The 16,254-nt window shown below is 40.4% G+C and overlaps 2 protein-coding genes across 3 annotated transcripts; both read left to right on the top strand.

Moving 5' to 3' along the window:
- The first annotated feature begins 2,259 nt into the window (after positions 1 to 2,259).
- On the top strand, positions 2,260 to 8,709 carry hemgn (hemogen). Of its 2 annotated transcripts, none has more exons than XM_052511391.1 (4): positions 2,260 to 2,428; positions 6,804 to 6,882; positions 7,502 to 7,983; positions 8,157 to 8,709. In XM_052511391.1, the coding sequence occupies exons 1-4, from the start codon at positions 2,365 to 2,367 to the stop codon at positions 8,270 to 8,272; spliced, it is 741 nt and encodes a 246-aa protein (XP_052367351.1). In that variant the 5' UTR covers positions 2,260 to 2,364; the 3' UTR covers positions 8,273 to 8,709. The 2 variants fall into 2 exon arrangements, with proteins under 2 accessions (XP_052367351.1, XP_052367350.1); XM_052511390.1 differs by having other exon boundaries at positions 6,804 to 6,894.
- Positions 8,710 to 9,009: 300 nt separating this feature from the next.
- On the top strand, positions 9,010 to 12,818 carry trmo (tRNA methyltransferase O). Its single transcript, XM_035760366.2, has 6 exons — positions 9,010 to 9,280; positions 9,405 to 9,550; positions 9,861 to 10,035; positions 10,317 to 10,474; positions 10,764 to 11,411; positions 12,060 to 12,818. Exons 1-6 carry the CDS (start codon positions 9,195 to 9,197, stop codon positions 12,290 to 12,292), a joined length of 1,446 nt encoding a protein of 481 aa, XP_035616259.2. The 5' UTR covers positions 9,010 to 9,194; the 3' UTR covers positions 12,293 to 12,818.
- The last annotated feature ends 3,436 nt before the right edge of the window (positions 12,819 to 16,254 follow it).

The raw sequence follows: 16,254 nt of genomic DNA, 5'->3' as shown, positions 1-16,254 counted from the left end.
TGTCTTTGTACAGCCTCAAACTCATGAGGTTATCATGCATTATGGGTGTGTGTGGGTGCCTTCTCTCCTCTCTGACTGTATCTGCTTATCTAATCGATTGCTTAGAAGTATGTGCGAGCCTTTAAAGGGGCAATCAGCAGTGGAAACAGTGTTTTTTCGCTGCCCCTGTTTTAGTTAACGGTTGAGGGTGTCATGTAACCACTCTCAATTCATAGACAGAGTTATGGATGCAAGGACTGACCAGACATGAAATCAAAATTATAATTTTAACCATGTTTTGAGGCTACTTTGTTTACAAACATTGGAGTTAAAAAAGCTTATATTTTGGGTTCTGATGAGGTAGGATATTTGAACTAAGCTTATGAGGCATTTATAAATTATATTCTTCAAGAATCAATGGGTACATATCATTAATTTATACATCCAAAAATGGATGTAGCAAGTGCAGATTGCACCTTAAAGAGACAGAAGGGGGTACATTATTGTGAACCGGCTGAGTATAATATCCACGGAAGTGTTAGTGTGTTAGTTGCTTTGAATCTGACAGCAGGATCCCGGCAAACTGATTTTCCTCAACACACATTTTTCAAGGTAGTTTTGTGTATGTGTGTGTCCTCATTTGTTGCACATTGAGTTATTATTTTGGTAACCTACTATTGCTTTGCAAATTGTTCTGCATAAGTGTCATTGTCAAACTCCCCTCCAAAGCTGAAGATGAAAATAGAGGAGGTGTCACATATCTGGTAGTGCATAGATTATTTGTAGGGCAGTACTCTTTGTGGCCTTGCATTGGAAATTGCTAGTCTCCCAAAATGAACTGTTTAGGCTATGGCTTACTTAGTTTTGTTAATGGCTAACGAAGTACTTGGCTGTCTGCTAAGTTGATGTAAAATTATTGTTTGAGAAAAATTATATTTGACACAAAATTCCAAAGCCAGAAACTAGGCTAAGTACAGTAATCAAGTATAGGGTATCTTAGTAGAACTGTGCCTGACTGAAGACTGATAGGCAGTTGAGTCTTATTTTCTTTAGTGAAGCAGCGGCTTCCAGAGAGGCTCACTGGCTCAGACACAGCAGGCTGAGGCTTCAATGTGCAGGGAGAAGATTGAGAACACGCCCAGAGAATGAGCAGGGGTGATGAGCACCTTGTGATGAGATAAGATGGTTATGCCTCCACTCTACTGTAGAAGACCCTGAGTCACGGGGTAGGGGTGCAACCTTTGCCGCCTGATTCAAAAACAAAACATGGCGGTATTTCAAGGTTTTTTGGCTATGTTCTTCATTTGTGAGAAAGAAAAAACAACAGCCATAAAGTTATCTTTTTGTCAGACTAAATAGTATTCAGTGAATGGATTGGAGGACATTGTGTTTACTTTCCAACTTATAGGAATGTATACTATAGTTCCAGTGAATCTGGTATATAGGATACATTTTCTCTGCACTGTAGTTCTCAAAAGAGAAAAATACATGGCCTAAAGTATGTAGAATATGTATTCAGTGTTTGACTTGGGCAGGAACTCCCCAGAGATGAGTATTGGCACCTCAAATGTTCTACTGCTTGAGCTCCTGTTCCTCTTAAATAATATTAGCTCAAAAGTATTGTGGAACTCCTGCACCTAAATATAAACAGTACCGTCACCCAAAATGAGTACCGGCGGCACTTTTTTCAGTCCAAGTCAAATACTGTATGTATGTAGGGCCGGTGTGGGGCCTTCCGGAATGTGTGCATGTCTATGGCTATACCCTTCTAACGTGCTGCACACAGTCAATCCCAGAAGCGTTGACTCACAGCTAGCTAGCCTACCTACACTGTCTGCCCCAGTCCCTCTGGGCTTTATTTTCTCTTGTTGAACCCTACTGTGCTCCTTCTCATATCACTGACTGGATATTGCATAACACCAAGAGATAAATTGCCTGAATTCAGTCATTCTCCCTCCTGAGCACCAGTGACATACTCCGCACCTTATATTTATACTGTGCTGCTATTCTCAGACACACACATCTGTATAGGCAGCCCCATGACAACTCTCTCTCTCTCTCTCTCTCTCTCTCTCTCTCTCTCTCTCTCTCTCTCTCTCTCTCTCTCTCTCTCTCTCTCTCTCACGCACACGCACACGCACACGCACACACAGCCAGCAACATGGCCTGCTTTTTTATGCCCGTTTTGTGCCAACTCCTCCACCTTTACAAAAAGGATAAGAGCTGAGCCATAAGAACTCTTCCAGGGCTATGGTAATGGTTAACCAGATAAGGATTTTTGGGGGGCGGGACTTGCAAACAGACATAATTTTTTATCAACGTTTTTACCCCTCTCTGCTCGCTTGCCCCTCTCAACAAGTTACATTCATTTCTACAGGAGGCAAAATGGAGGGGACGTTCGATAAAGAGAAACCAGAGTTGGAATATAAAAATCCCAATGATAACCAAGGTAAATGACCTCCGAACATTGTCTCTATTCTGTGTTTTATAGTGAAATATCTAATTATTTGTCAGATGTACCACTGTTCTCTGGAAAAGGTTACAATCTTAGTCCTAGTATTAGTATGTCATACTGTCCTTTTCTTTGTTAACATTGGCTCTATTCATGCATATTCCTGCCAATGTATTTGTTGCAAACTGGGTCACAAAGGACTTACTGATGGTTGATCTGTCCAAACAGATGTACCACTAAGATGATTGCAACTCAATAGGAACATGTACTTGGAAGACAATTTTACTGTAGATGTTCTCTGTCTGAGTCTGTTTCTCTCATAGTGTATGTTTGTAGTCCCAGACACCATATACTAATCATCCTATACAATACTGTTTTCAATTAAACTTTTTCTTTCAAAAGCAGCTCAAACAATGTAATAGCCATTGAATTATACTGTGCAAATATAGAGTGAGTTATAGGGAAATAATGCACGCTCTAGAATGCCCTTCAAGCCAATCAGAAAGGAGTATTCAACAATGCCATGGTATAATATGTACTATCATCCTATACTTTGGTATGCTGATGGTTTATACAACTGCTGCTATATAGCTGCATTGGATTTGAAGTCAATTTCTGTCACAAATCATACAATAGCATAAACTACTGGAGCATTCAAATATGGAGAGAGTTTTGTTACTACAGCATAAACTACTGGAACATTCAAATATGGAGAGAGTTTTGTTACTACAGCATAAACTACTGGAGCACTCAAATATGGAGAAAGTTTTGTTACTACAGCATAAACTACTGGAACATTCAAATATGGAGAGAGTTTTGTTACAACAGCATAAACTACTGGAACATTCAAATATGGAGAGAATTTTGTTACTACAGCATAAACTACTGGAGCACTCAAATATGGAGATAGTTTTGTTACAACAGCATAAACTACTGGAGCACTCAAATATGGAGAGAGTTTTGTTACTACAGCATAAACTACTGGAGCACTCAAATATGGAGAGAGTTTTGTTACAACAGCATAAACTACTGGAGCACTCAAATATGGAGAGAGTTTTGTTATTTCAGCATAAACTACTGGAGCACTCATATATGGAGAGAGTTTTGTTACAACAGCATAAACTACTGGAGCACTCATATATGGAGAGAGTTTTGTTACAACAGCATAAACTACTGGAACACTCATATATGGAGAGAGTTTTGTTACTACAGCATAAACTACTGGAGCACTCATATATGGAGAGAGTTTTGTTATTTCAGCATAAACTACTGGAACACTCATATATGGAGAGAGTTTTGTTACAACAGCATAAACTACTGGAACACTCATATATGGAGAGAGTTTTGTTACTACAGCATAAACTACTGGAACACTCATATATGGAGAGAGTTTTGTTATTTCAGCATAAACTACTGGAGCACTCATATATGGAGAGAGTTTTGTTATTTCAGCATAAACTACTGGAACACTCATATATGGAGAGAGTTTTGTTACAACAGCATAAACTACTGGAACACTCATATATGGAGAGAGTTTTGTTACTACAGCATAAACTACTGGAACACTCATATATGGAGAGAGTTTTGTTACTACAGCATAAACTACTGGAGCACTCATATATGGAGAGAGTTTTGTTACTACAGCATAAACTACTGGAGCAGCATAAACTACTGGAACACTCATATATGGAGAGAGTTTTGTTACTACAGCATAAACTACTGGAACACTCAGGAGAGAGTTTTGTTACTTCAGCATAAACTACTGGAACACTCATATATGGAGAGAGTTTTGTTACAACAGCATAAACTACTGGAACACTCATATATGGAGAGAGTTTTGTTATTTCAGCATAAACTACTGGAGCACTCATAAACTATGGAGAGAGTTTTGTTATTTCAGCATAAACTACTGGAACACTCATATATGGAGAGAGTTTTGTTACAACAGCATAAACTAAACACTCATATATGGAGAGAGTTTTGTTACTACTACTGGAACACTCATATATGGAGAGAGTTTTGTTACAACAGCATAAACTACTGGAACACTCATATATGGAGAGAGTTTTGTTATTTCAGCATAAACTACTGGAGCACTCATATATGGAGAGAGTTTTGTTACTACAGCATAAACTACTGGAGCACTCATATATGGAGAGAGTTTTGTTACAACAGCATAAACTACTGGAACATTCATATATGGAGAGAGTTTTGTTACTACAGCATAAACTACTGGAACATTCAAATATGGAGAGAGTTTTGTTACTACAGCATAAACTACTGGAACACTCATATATGGAGAGAGTTTTGTTATTTCAGCATAAACTACTGGAACACTCATATATGGAGAGAGTTTTGTTACAACAGCATAAACTACTGGAACACTCATATATGGAGAGAGTTTTGTTACTACAGCATAAACTACTGGAGCACTCATATATGGAGAGAGTTTTGTTACTACAGCATAAACTACTGGAACACTCATATATGGAGAGAGTTTTGTTACTACAGCATAAACTACTGGAACATTCAAATATGGAGAGAGTTTTGTTACTACAGCATAAACTACTGGAACACTCATATATGGAGAGAGTTTTGTTACAACAGCATAAACTACTGGAGCACTCATATATGGAGAGAGTTTTGTTATTTCAGCATAAACTACTGGAACACTCATATATGGAGAGAGTTTTGTTACTACAGCATAAACTACTGGAGCACTCATATATGGAGAGAGTTTTGTTATTTCAGCATAAACTACTGGAACACTCATATATGGAGAGAGTTTTGTTATTTCAGCATAAACTACTGGAACACTCATATATGGAGAGAGTTTTGTTATTTCAGCATAAACTACTGGAACACTCATATATGGAGAGAGTTTTGTTACAACAGCATAAACTACTGGAACACTCATATATGGAGAGAGTTTTGTTACTACAGCATAAACTACTGGAACACTCATATATGGAGAGAGTTTTGTTACTACAGCATAAACTACTGGAACACTCATATATGGAGAGAGTTTTGTTATTTCAGCATAAACTACTGGAACACTCATATATGGAGAGAGTTTTGTTACTACAGCATAAACTACTGGAGCACTCATATATGGAGAGAGTTTTGTTATTTCAGCATAAACTACTGGAGCACTCATATATGGAGAGAGTTTTGTTACAACAGCATAAACTACTGGAACACTCATATATGGAGAGAGTTTTGTTACAACAGCATAAACTACTGGAACACTCATATATGGAGAGAGTTTTGTTATTTCAGCATAAACTACTGGAACACTCATATATGGAGAGAGTTTTGTTACTACAGCATAAACTACTGGAGTTTTGGAGAGAGTTTTGTTATTTCAGCATAAACTACTGGAGCACTCATATATGGAGAGAGTTTTGTTATTTCAGCATAAACTACTGGAACACTCATATATGGAGAGAGTTTTGTTATTTCAGCATAAACTACTGGAACACTCATATATGGAGAGAGTTTTGTTATTTCAGCATAAACTACTGGAGCACTCATATATGGAGAGAGATTTGTTACAACAGCATAAACTACTGGAACACTCATATATGGAGAGAGTTTTGTTACTACAGCATAAACTACTGGAACACTCATATATGGAGAGAGTTTTGTTACTACAGCATAAACTACTGGAACACTCATATATGGAGAGAGTTTTGTTATTTCAGCATAAACTACTGGAACACTCATATATGGAGAGAGTTTTGTTACTACAGCATAAACTACTGGAGCACTCATATATGGAGAGAGTTTTGTTACAACAGCATAAACTACTGGAGCACTCATATATGGAGAGAGTTTTGTTACAACAGCATAAACTACTGGAACACTCATATATGGAGAGAGTTTTGTTACAACAGCATAAACTACTGGAACACTCATATATGGAGAGAGTTTTGTTACTACAGCATAAACTACTGGAACACTCATATATGTAGAGAGTTTTGTTATTTCAGCATAAACTACTGGAATACTCATATATGGAGAGAGTTTTGTTATTTCAGCATAAACTACTGGAATACTCATATATGGAGAGAGTTTTGTTATTTCAGCATAAACTACTGGAACACTCATATATGGAGAGAGTTTTGTTATTTCAGCATAAACCAGTAATTGATCAAGTACAGCGAGGACAGTGAAACAAATGATAATGAAACAAAGTAACCCAATTTTTATTGAATCATTGTCAGTTTATTACGATATTTACTAAATGTGTCTTACACTCTGACTATTGATGTAATAGAATTGAAAAGAGGAATGAGAGTGAAGTGTCCTGTCTGTCGTTGACAGCTGACTGACTGACTGGCTGACTGGTGTATGTTGGTCGGTGTTACAGGTGGGATCCAGCGGCGGCTAAGAGACAGAGACCTTCTCAAGAAAAGAAAGGCAGAGGCCGAGGAGAAGGCGATTAACCAGTGGGTTTATGGGTAAATGTAGACATTAAGAAGAGGTGCAGAACTAGTAATGCACACTCATCCTCTAACAAACATGTTAGAGTTAGGAAGAGGCCTAGATTTCAACCACTAATGACGGTTTTCTGCTTCAGCCGACAAATGTGTTTAACTAGACACTTGAGTGGACTATGTGGGCTTCAATACAGCTGCTAAGCCCTTTGTCCTTATTGGCTTACTCTAGTGCTTACGTGCTTAAATAAGTTTGGCTGAAAAGCCACTTAACATGACTTTATGTTTTTGTATGTTTAAAGAATGTAAGAGCAGAAAATAGTCAAAGATGTGTACATGCATAAATAAATTTGTGTACATGAAACAGTATATTTGATAATGATCGTATTTGGCTGTCTATCAGTCTTCCAGCCCACATTGTCCAATATGAAGCAAGAGGAAACCAAAGGTTGCTTAGGCGTTTCCAGCTATTGGCACCACACATTTCGATCAAGTACTTTGCACTATCAACAATGAATGAATGAATATCGCCAAGCTTATCACCGTAATCAGCTGCAAAGTGTAAACATTCCAGTTGCGAGGAAGTGTATAATGACAACCCACGATTACATTTCTATTTGTGTGACTTCAGGCTAGAGAGCAGGAGGAAGAGAGCGAGGGGAAGAGAGGAGAAGAGTAGCTCGGGAAGACGAGGAAGGCCGAGGAAGACTGATCCAACACCGGAGGTCCCAGCTTCCCAGGAAGAGCCAGAACAGGAGGCTGTCATTGTAAAGGTGGTGTCCAAACCAGTGGAAGTCACCCCTGCCCCTACCTTGATCTCACTATCCCCATTCCTTCCGGTGGACCCTGGCCCGCCAGAATCACTACCGGCGTATGTTCCCCCCGTCTCAGAACCTATCCCTATCCTTGCCCCTGCTCCTGTGGCTGTTGTTGCCCCTTCTCCAATGTATAATAACCCTGTTACTGCCCCTGCACCATCCCTGTCGGAGACCCTGTACACTGAAGGCAGTGACCAGGGTAGTGACACCCTGGACCAGGTGCTGATTGAGGACTTGGGTCCTGATGAGAAGGAAGACATCCCTCCATCTCAAAACAACTGGGGCACTGATCAAGGTACTAATGGCATCAATTAATGAATGTCTCTTTGCAGTCATGTACTTGACTTCTGAATATACTGAAGTGTCTGGCCAATGAGCTCATTGGGATGTTATCTAGCTGTGGGGGATATGATATTTGTCACATATAGCATAATCAGAAATGTTCAACTAACCACCTTTCTGTCATAGGGTCAAGTGAGGAGCCGTCTGTCAATGTGCCTGAACAGAATAGAGTGTTCTCTACGTTCCCCAGGTTTTACACGGGTGCTCCTTCACAAGATCATCCACCAAGAAACGTCTTCTGAAATCCACTCAGATCTGGCCTCTGATAACATACAGACAGATTACATGCAATGTAATCTATTCTGTCAACATGTGCATTTGAGAGGTGATGCAGTTTAGCCTTACTGGTTAACTCATCTTTGTCATTTTGAGCCTGATAGAGTATGGATATGAAATGTAATGTACAATGAGATGCATAAATTCCAGCTTTAAACCGACCCATGGATTTATTTATTTTTGCTTCATGAATGGTGTCTAAATTTGTTATGTTGCAAGAACTGAATTGTCTGTATTTAATACATGATTTGTAAAGCTAAATATGGCAGCATTTGAAAGTGCATTTGTATTTAATCATTTCTGGTAACTGTGTTTTCTAATTGTGATTTTTACATTTTTTATACCAATGGTTTATTTCAGATAAGCGCTATGATAATAAAGGTGTGATGCTTTGTTGATAATATGACTGTCTCCTTGTTATGATCATCTACAAAACAAGAACAAGTCTCAGTTGCTCAATAGTACCCTCTGCTGTCCTTTTACAGTAGTGAAACAATGTCGAAGGAGTCATTATATATATTCAATATTACAGTAGACATGTTGTTTTGGCATTTCTCTAAACTGACAACCATTAAAAATAGTTATTTCTACGAGTTTCATCCATAACTCCCCATCAGGACACGAGTTTGAAATTTTGCTTCACAATTTACGTAATCATTTGCGCATGCTTGCTACAGCACTCAGTCACCGCTTTCCATTAGTAAGTTGCTGGTTGGCCAGCTAGAAATGACGACACACATGTGCGAAAGCATTTCAGCAGATATGTGTACTTTTGTTAGGCAGCACAAACAATCTCTGATATTTTACATTATCAGATGTTATTGTATGAATTCTGATTATTTAATCTAATCAATGACAAACTAGCAAAGCAATCAGGACACTATCAAAATGTCTGCCACTTGCAACTGTACCGAGCATGCCAGCAAACTCAACCAGCAGATATCTGTCATGCGAAAAGAAATCAAGAATCTCAGGTATGAAATGAATGCAAGAAGTAACGCATGGCATCTTGGAAGTCGCTATTCGTATTACATACTGACTATATGCTGCTGACCATAATGTGTCAATACAGATATTAAAATGTTCCCCCCAACCCAGGCAATTGTTGGACAGTGCTGTTCGTTCTCATCGAAAACACATGACATCTCTCCAGTCTGCTTTGACACACATTGGCCAGAGTCGATCTCCAAAGAGTCAGCCAAGGCCACAGGCAGAACTAGAGACACAGACTTCACTTGAGAAAGGTAGCTGGCTAAGGCACTCGATTTCTCGCTTATATCCCTCTCTTATATCTTCCTCGCATGACTTGTCTTGATCATTATTTAGCTTTAGCTGACTGGCACTTAATTAGAACTTCTATTCAATATAGAATCCATATAGAAATATCGCACACAAAGGATCTTCCGCTTATCAGACTTTCTTCCAATGGGAATCATTTTCTATGAGAATGACATATCTATAGCTTGCATTTGTATCTGTAATATGTTTGATCTGGTACAAAGCTAGATAATGGACCTTTAATAATTTTTTAAAATGTCAATTTCTCCTTCACAGGGACCATCCAGACAGTCCCCATAGGTTACATCAGCTCCTGTTTCTCAGTGAAGAATGGCACCCCCAGACAGCCAACCATATGTGGGCCCTCCAGGGCCACCCTTCAGATCCAGCAGAGTGTCTTCAACAACCCTGAACACTCACTGGTCGGCCTGGACAACTACTCTCATGTCTGGTACGTACTAGAGACGGGGACAGGGAGCCAAACTTAGTAGAGGGGGTAGCTAGCTAAACTTAAGGCTGTTTAAGAAGGTAGCAATGTCAGTACTACATAAAACAATCTGTATTTTTTGCAAAGACAGTTCTCTCATTAGCTAAACGTATCAAGGATGTCACAATCATTTTCTTAGTCATTAACTATTTTGATCAACTTACATCCCATTATTCCCAATTTGTCTACACTTGTACAGTAAATACATTAGCCTGCTTTCACTCATTCACTCATTCCATTTCCAGGGTCATCTTCCTGTTCCATAAGAACGGCCACCTGAGTTATAAGGCCAAGGTGAAGCCCCCCAGACTGAACGGCCAGAGGGTTGGGGTGTACTCCACACGTAGCCCCCACCGGCCCAACGCCCTGGGTCTGACCCTGGCCAAGCTGGACAGAGTCACAGGTTAGTATCAGTCACCAAAAACAGCTTTAATTGCTTTGCTCTTCTGCGCAGTGTGACGGTCTTCTGTCTAAAGGTGCATCCCCAAATATATAATCCCCAGAATGTTGCAGAATCTCATTTCAGATTGAGCAGTACATTTTGTGTGTGTGTGTGTGTGTCATGCTTAGTCTTATTGTCTCCATAATTGCTAAGCTTGGCATGCCATAGGCACACTATTGTTCAGTGTCGAACTGCCTGCTATGTGGATTGGTGTATTTTATGAAATAAACAGTTCACTTTCTACTTTAAGGTGACACACTTCATCTGAGTGAGATAGACATGATCGCAGGCACCCCTGTCCTCGATATCAAACCCTACATCTCTGACTATGACTCCCCACACAGTAGAGTGGACATTGACACAGATACTTGTGACTGTGGCGTCCAACCTGAGAGCACCAGTGTACCATCAGAAGAGGGGACCACCAGTGTGGAGACGCTGCATTCAGACTCAGTAGCTTCGTCCTCCTGTACTGTTGATCCCCAGTTGGACTTGGGGGTTGAGAGACGGGATAGTCATAGCAAAGACCCCAGAATACTCCACTCAAAAGACAAATCGAAAGTTCACATCCTCCATCCAGGCGATGCCTCCAGCTCTTATGCTCCTAAATACCCAGGCAAAGACATCACCACTGTGCTGGGGGAGCTCAAGGCCTACATCAGCGAGGGACATGACCCCTTCACCCTGGGGAGCTCTGTAGGAAAGTCTCAGGCTTCAGATGGCCCTAAAGCCAAGCCATTGGAGCCAGTGGAGGATAGTGCTAGGCCTTACTATGGGGAAGAGGCCTACAGCACCATCGCTGGCTGGATCAGGGAGCCTCCTGTGACCAGTCTGGAGGTGCGCTTCACACCCCATGCAGAGAGAGAGCTGGGGGAGTTCCTTGGCCCCATCAATACAGGTAAGCCCATGCATTGGGAAAGTATTCAGACCCCTTGACTTTTTCCATATTTTGTTACGTTACAGCCTTATTCTAAAATGGATTACATTTCAAAGAAAATCCTCAATCTACACACTACCCCATAATGACAAAGCGAAAACGGGTATATATTTTTTTACAAATGTTTAAAAAAATATTTAAAAATGCTTATTTACATAAATATTCAGACCCTTTGCTACGAGACTCGAAAATTAGCTCGGGTGCATCCTGTTTCCATTTATCATCCTTGAGATGATAAATGAGTCCTCCTGTGGTAAATTCAATTGATTGGAAATGATTTGGAAAGGCATACACCTGTCTATAAAAGGTCCCACAGTTGACAGTGCATGTCAGGGATTGTCCGTAGAGCTCCGACACATGATTGTGTCAAGGCACAGACCTGGGGAAGGGTACCAAAACATTTCTGCAGCATTGAAGGTCCCTAAGAATACAGGTACTCAATCAATCTTAAATGGAAGAAGTTTGGAACCACCAAACTATTCTACCAAACTAAAGTCAATGGTATTTTAAAAAAAAAGTAATGTTTCTCCTTCATCCATTTTGCCATAATTGTTAAAGTAGATTTATTTTCACTGGCTTCTTCCTCTATGAATGTCCCTTTTTCTCTAGAATCTCGTGACCGACCCAGGTTCCGGTTCCTGCGTGGTCCAAAAGAGGCTGCTGCCGCCATCAGAGGGGTTCTATCTGCTGACCCCAGGTCAGTGTATCGGAGGAGCCGCTGTAAGGACAGACTCTTCTTCTTCACCTTGGACACGGCAGACATCACCTGCTGGTTCGGTCAGGGCTTCGCTGAGGTGCTCCGGGTCAGACTCGTGGCTGTTGGAAAAGAACTGGCCAGCTGAATGGTTCAAGTTCTGTATGATCCTAATGGTTCTGGTTCTATGGATTGATTTTGGAATCAGCTCTCAATAATTGTTTTACAGGTGAATCTGAGAAAATATGAATATTTAACTAAATAAATGCAATGTTATAAACAACTGTTAATAAAAAAAAAAGTTTTTAAATTTTCCTGTGAAGATAGTGCTTGTTGAAATGGTTGGTTATACCGTATGATCGTAACACTTTATTTTACTAAGTAAGTTACATTATAGAGCATTTATTCCAAGCACCTCTAGGCTGGGAGAGAGCACCTCAGTACACTGCAGTGCACACTATCACTTATCAGATGGAATCTTTACGGTTGAGTTCTGTTTAGTAATGGTAGTGAACACGCCTTTACTATCTAAGTTAGATTGTTGCACAGTTTTAATAACGACTCCACTATGATAGGATATGGATTCCAAAATTGCTTCCAGTATTTCCCTTGACCTTTGTCAACCTCTCAGTTTTAGTAATCCAATGTCTAGTACAAAGTCTTTTAAATTCAGGGATTTATATTGGGAACTTAATTGCCCTCTGTCTATATCCAGTGTGACAACAGTCTGTGGGATTGGTCAACTTGTCATTGTTGGATGGAGTGGTGGTGGGCCTTTCATGGCATAGATTTACTACTAGAACCACTCCCCTTTCCAATAGCAACAGCAAATCGCTCTTTCACACTACTACTTTGTATTCTTGTGAGAGTGTGTGAGAGAGTTGGAGGTTCGGAGTAACACACACAGTGGGTATTTTTGTTTGAGGAGACTGTTTTTAGGGTCAGCAAATGACAACTAATTAATAGTGTGTTGTTAAATCAGATGTAAATAGTTCACTGAACAGAGAGAAAACAACTACGCCTTCACCAGTTGACTTGAATTGCCTAACGGGACCACTGAATCCCCACCGGGCTATGTTAAAGGCTGACTTCATCCTCCAAGCACTGGACTATGACTGTGTCGACAAGCACGATCACATGGTGCTGTGGTACGCGGCTCAGGTAGGTAACGGTCCTATCAATGACCTGTCTGTATTAAAACGTTAATGCCAATCATCGAGTGGGACAGATGCATTGAGGTGAGGATTAGATGCAGATGAGACATGACATTTCTGTAATCTCCCTAAATGTTTGTTTTTGTATACAACTTGTCTTGGAATGTTTTGTATTTTGTATGAAAATAAAACAAATACTGTCTTGTGAATAAAATTACTAAAATCAAATTTGGGCTTTACTGTGACTTCCACTGAAATTTGTCTTTGTGAACATGCAGCATCTGAAACGTTTGAAAATAATACCATACACGAAACAAACACAACAGCAGGTAGTAGTAATTGGTCAAATGCGACCCATAGATTTACGTGACGGCGTTTGATTTGACGTTTACGGTTTATAGCCAATAGCAGCGAACCTTCTCGTGTTTGAAAGAAGAAGTGGTGGTTGACGTTTCCTTCTGCAGTATGTTTGTTTACTTCATTCAAAAACATTTTCTTTAGGAAATATTTTAAGTATTGCTCGGACTTTTATTTACAGCGCTTTGTAGCCGAATAATTTAAACAGGGTCACGTTTCATAACGTTAGCCAGTAACTCTAGCTACTGTAGTTAACTAGCTAACGGCAATTTACCTAACGTTACACAAATGTCCCCGGGAAGTTCAAATTCTGTTTTTATCTCTGTCCTTTAACACAGTGAATAATATGCCCAGTGGTATGGGTATTAGCTCATTTTAGTCAACGTAATGATAACGTTATCTTCCATAGCCCATTAACTAGTTACATACTGTACATCGGGGTGTATTAATTCCGGCGATTCTGTTGCAAAACGTTTCTTAAACGGGGCCTGACCTACCTGAATTTGTCACAAAGGAAACTCGTTTTAGTTGCCAACGAAACGTGTTGCCAATTAGTAGTGGAAGATTACACCCCAGGAGTGAGTTCTTTAATAAAAAAAAATTGCAGAACGTTTCGTCTGTTGCAAAATGTTCTAAAGGGAAATAATTTACTCCAAACCAAAAACATTTTTCCACTAAAACGAGTTTCTATTGGGGAAATGTGGGTAGGTCCTGCCCCATTTTGCTCAGTTTGCTGATGGAATCTGACTAATGAATACACCCCAGCACTTTAGTCTAAAAGCTAGCTAGCCAGGCAAGTTGGTAACATGTCTGATATGGCTTCAACAATAATACCAGGTTGTTTGTATTCTGACAGTAGCCTAGCCACTTAAGCTATCATCATCATGTTCACGAGGAGATTACTACCATTGTGCCCTCCAAGCTCATCACTAAGCTAAGGACCCTAAGACTGAACACCTCCCTCTGCAACTGGATCCTGGACTTCCTGGCTAGGAATCAAAACGTCCACCACACTGACCCTCAACACGGGGCTCCTCAGGAGTACGTGGATAGTCCCCACCTATACTCCCTGTTCACCCGACACTGTAACTGTGCACAACTCCAAACACCAATATTAAGTTTGCTGACGACACGACGGTGGGAGGCCTGATCACTGACGTCGATGAGACAGCCTATAGCAGAGATGGGCAACTGATGGGGGTGTGGGGGCCACAAAAAAGCAGAACTCATCATAAGGGGCTGCAGTGTCTCGTGGGTCAGCTACTTTCCTGCAATTCTACTTATTTTGCCATAGGGTGGAGGCAAATGTTTGCAGTTTTTAATATGATAACTGATGATCAATGGGCCCCACCCCAGTCGGTAATTCGACCTTGCTTACTACAAGTTTAGATAGTCTAGCGACCAGCTAACTTACCAATCTAAAAATGCTTTGCTGACATGGGCTAATTAAGTGACTGATGCACAACCACATTTTGAAATTGCACCTTCTGTATTCTATTATTCTAACTCTCAACAGTAAATTGAGAGACAAACCTTTTTTTATTAGTCCGCAGGCCTACAAAAGTTGACCATCCCTGGCCCATAGGGAGGAGGTCAGAGACCTGGCAGTGTGGTGCTAGGACAACAACCTCTTCCCCCAACATCAGCAAGACAAAGGAGCAGATCGTGGACTACAGGAAACGGAGGGACGAGCATGTCCTCATCAACAGGGCTGTAGTGGATCCGGAGGATTTGACATAATTGCGGAGCCTCCGGAGGCCAAATCAAGCTGTGTACCATATCGCCTTGCATCTCCCCAATTTTGTAACAATGCCTAAGGCTCCGTATAGCTCCACATTGACATGATTGGTTGATGGGAGGTGCTGGATAAACAGAAACTCACTTCCTTGACAACTTGTTTCACAAGAGCTCTGCTCTATGAAGCGCAAGATGTATGAACGCTCTGACGCTATCATGGTCCAAACACACCAACACAGTTATGTAGAGGGCACGACAATGCCTCTTCCCCCTCAGGAGGCTGAAAAGATTTGGCAAAGGCCTTCAGATCCTCAAAAGGTTATACAGTGGCACAATTGAGAGCAGCTCCCTGCCCTCCAGGATGTCTATACTAGGCGGTCTCAGAGAAAAACCCCAAATGGTAACAGTTGAACAAGATGAAGGAAACAGGAAACCGCACACTGCTCTTGATAGTATCACTGATCTTTAATAAGCTTACCTATCGGCCTCACGGCCTTCGTCAGAGCTTTTGTGAGTAAAAAAAAACAAAAAAAAACACCCTTATGTAGACCTAGCCCCACCCACATCCATTCCACGCATCGAAAGGGGTTGGGGCGAAGGAAAAACAAATAAGTGCTACCAAATATAACCATATGCATTTCATAAATATTTGAATAAAGTGTCTAAATAAGACGTATTAAAGACGTCTGTAAAACCACAATGAGGACATAGACCTACCGAGCAAGTTGTCATTAATCATTGTGTACATCATACGAAAAACAGTCATCTTAAATAAGGGCATAGTTCATGTTCAAATTCACAACATAACATACATAGGCAAAAGATAATACAAAGGAGAAAAAAAAACTTTATTTTGTACCAT

Source organism: Oncorhynchus keta, unplaced genomic scaffold (genome assembly GCF_023373465.1).
Source record: "Oncorhynchus keta strain PuntledgeMale-10-30-2019 unplaced genomic scaffold, Oket_V2 Un_contig_6766_pilon_pilon, whole genome shotgun sequence".
NCBI lineage: Eukaryota > Metazoa > Chordata > Actinopteri > Salmoniformes > Salmonidae > Oncorhynchus > Oncorhynchus keta.
This window is presented reverse-complemented; position numbering and strand designations above follow the sequence as displayed.

What these genes read in the sequence shown, in the direction of transcription:
- trmo (XM_035760366.2), top strand. Translation starts at nt 9,195, where the DNA reads ATGTCTGCCACTTGCAACTGTACCGAGCATGCCAGCAAACTCAACCAG. An exon ending in ACAGACTTCACTTGAGAAAG is followed by an intron (nt 9,551 to 9,860) that starts GTAGCTGGCTAA and finishes TCTCCTTCACAG; the next exon opens with GGACCATCCAGACAGTCCCC. An exon ending in CCTTGGCCCCATCAATACAG is followed by an intron (nt 11,412 to 12,059) that starts GTAAGCCCATGC and finishes CTTTTTCTCTAG; the next exon opens with AATCTCGTGACCGACCCAGG.
- hemgn (XM_052511390.1), top strand. Translation starts at nt 2,365, where the DNA reads ATGGAGGGGACGTTCGATAAAGAGAAACCAGAGTTGGAATATAAAAAT. An exon ending in ATTAACCAGTGGGTTTATGG is followed by an intron (nt 6,895 to 7,501) that starts GTAAATGTAGAC and finishes GTGTGACTTCAG; the next exon opens with GCTAGAGAGCAGGAGGAAGA. An exon ending in CAACTGGGGCACTGATCAAG is followed by an intron (nt 7,984 to 8,156) that starts GTACTAATGGCA and finishes TTTCTGTCATAG; the next exon opens with GGTCAAGTGAGGAGCCGTCT.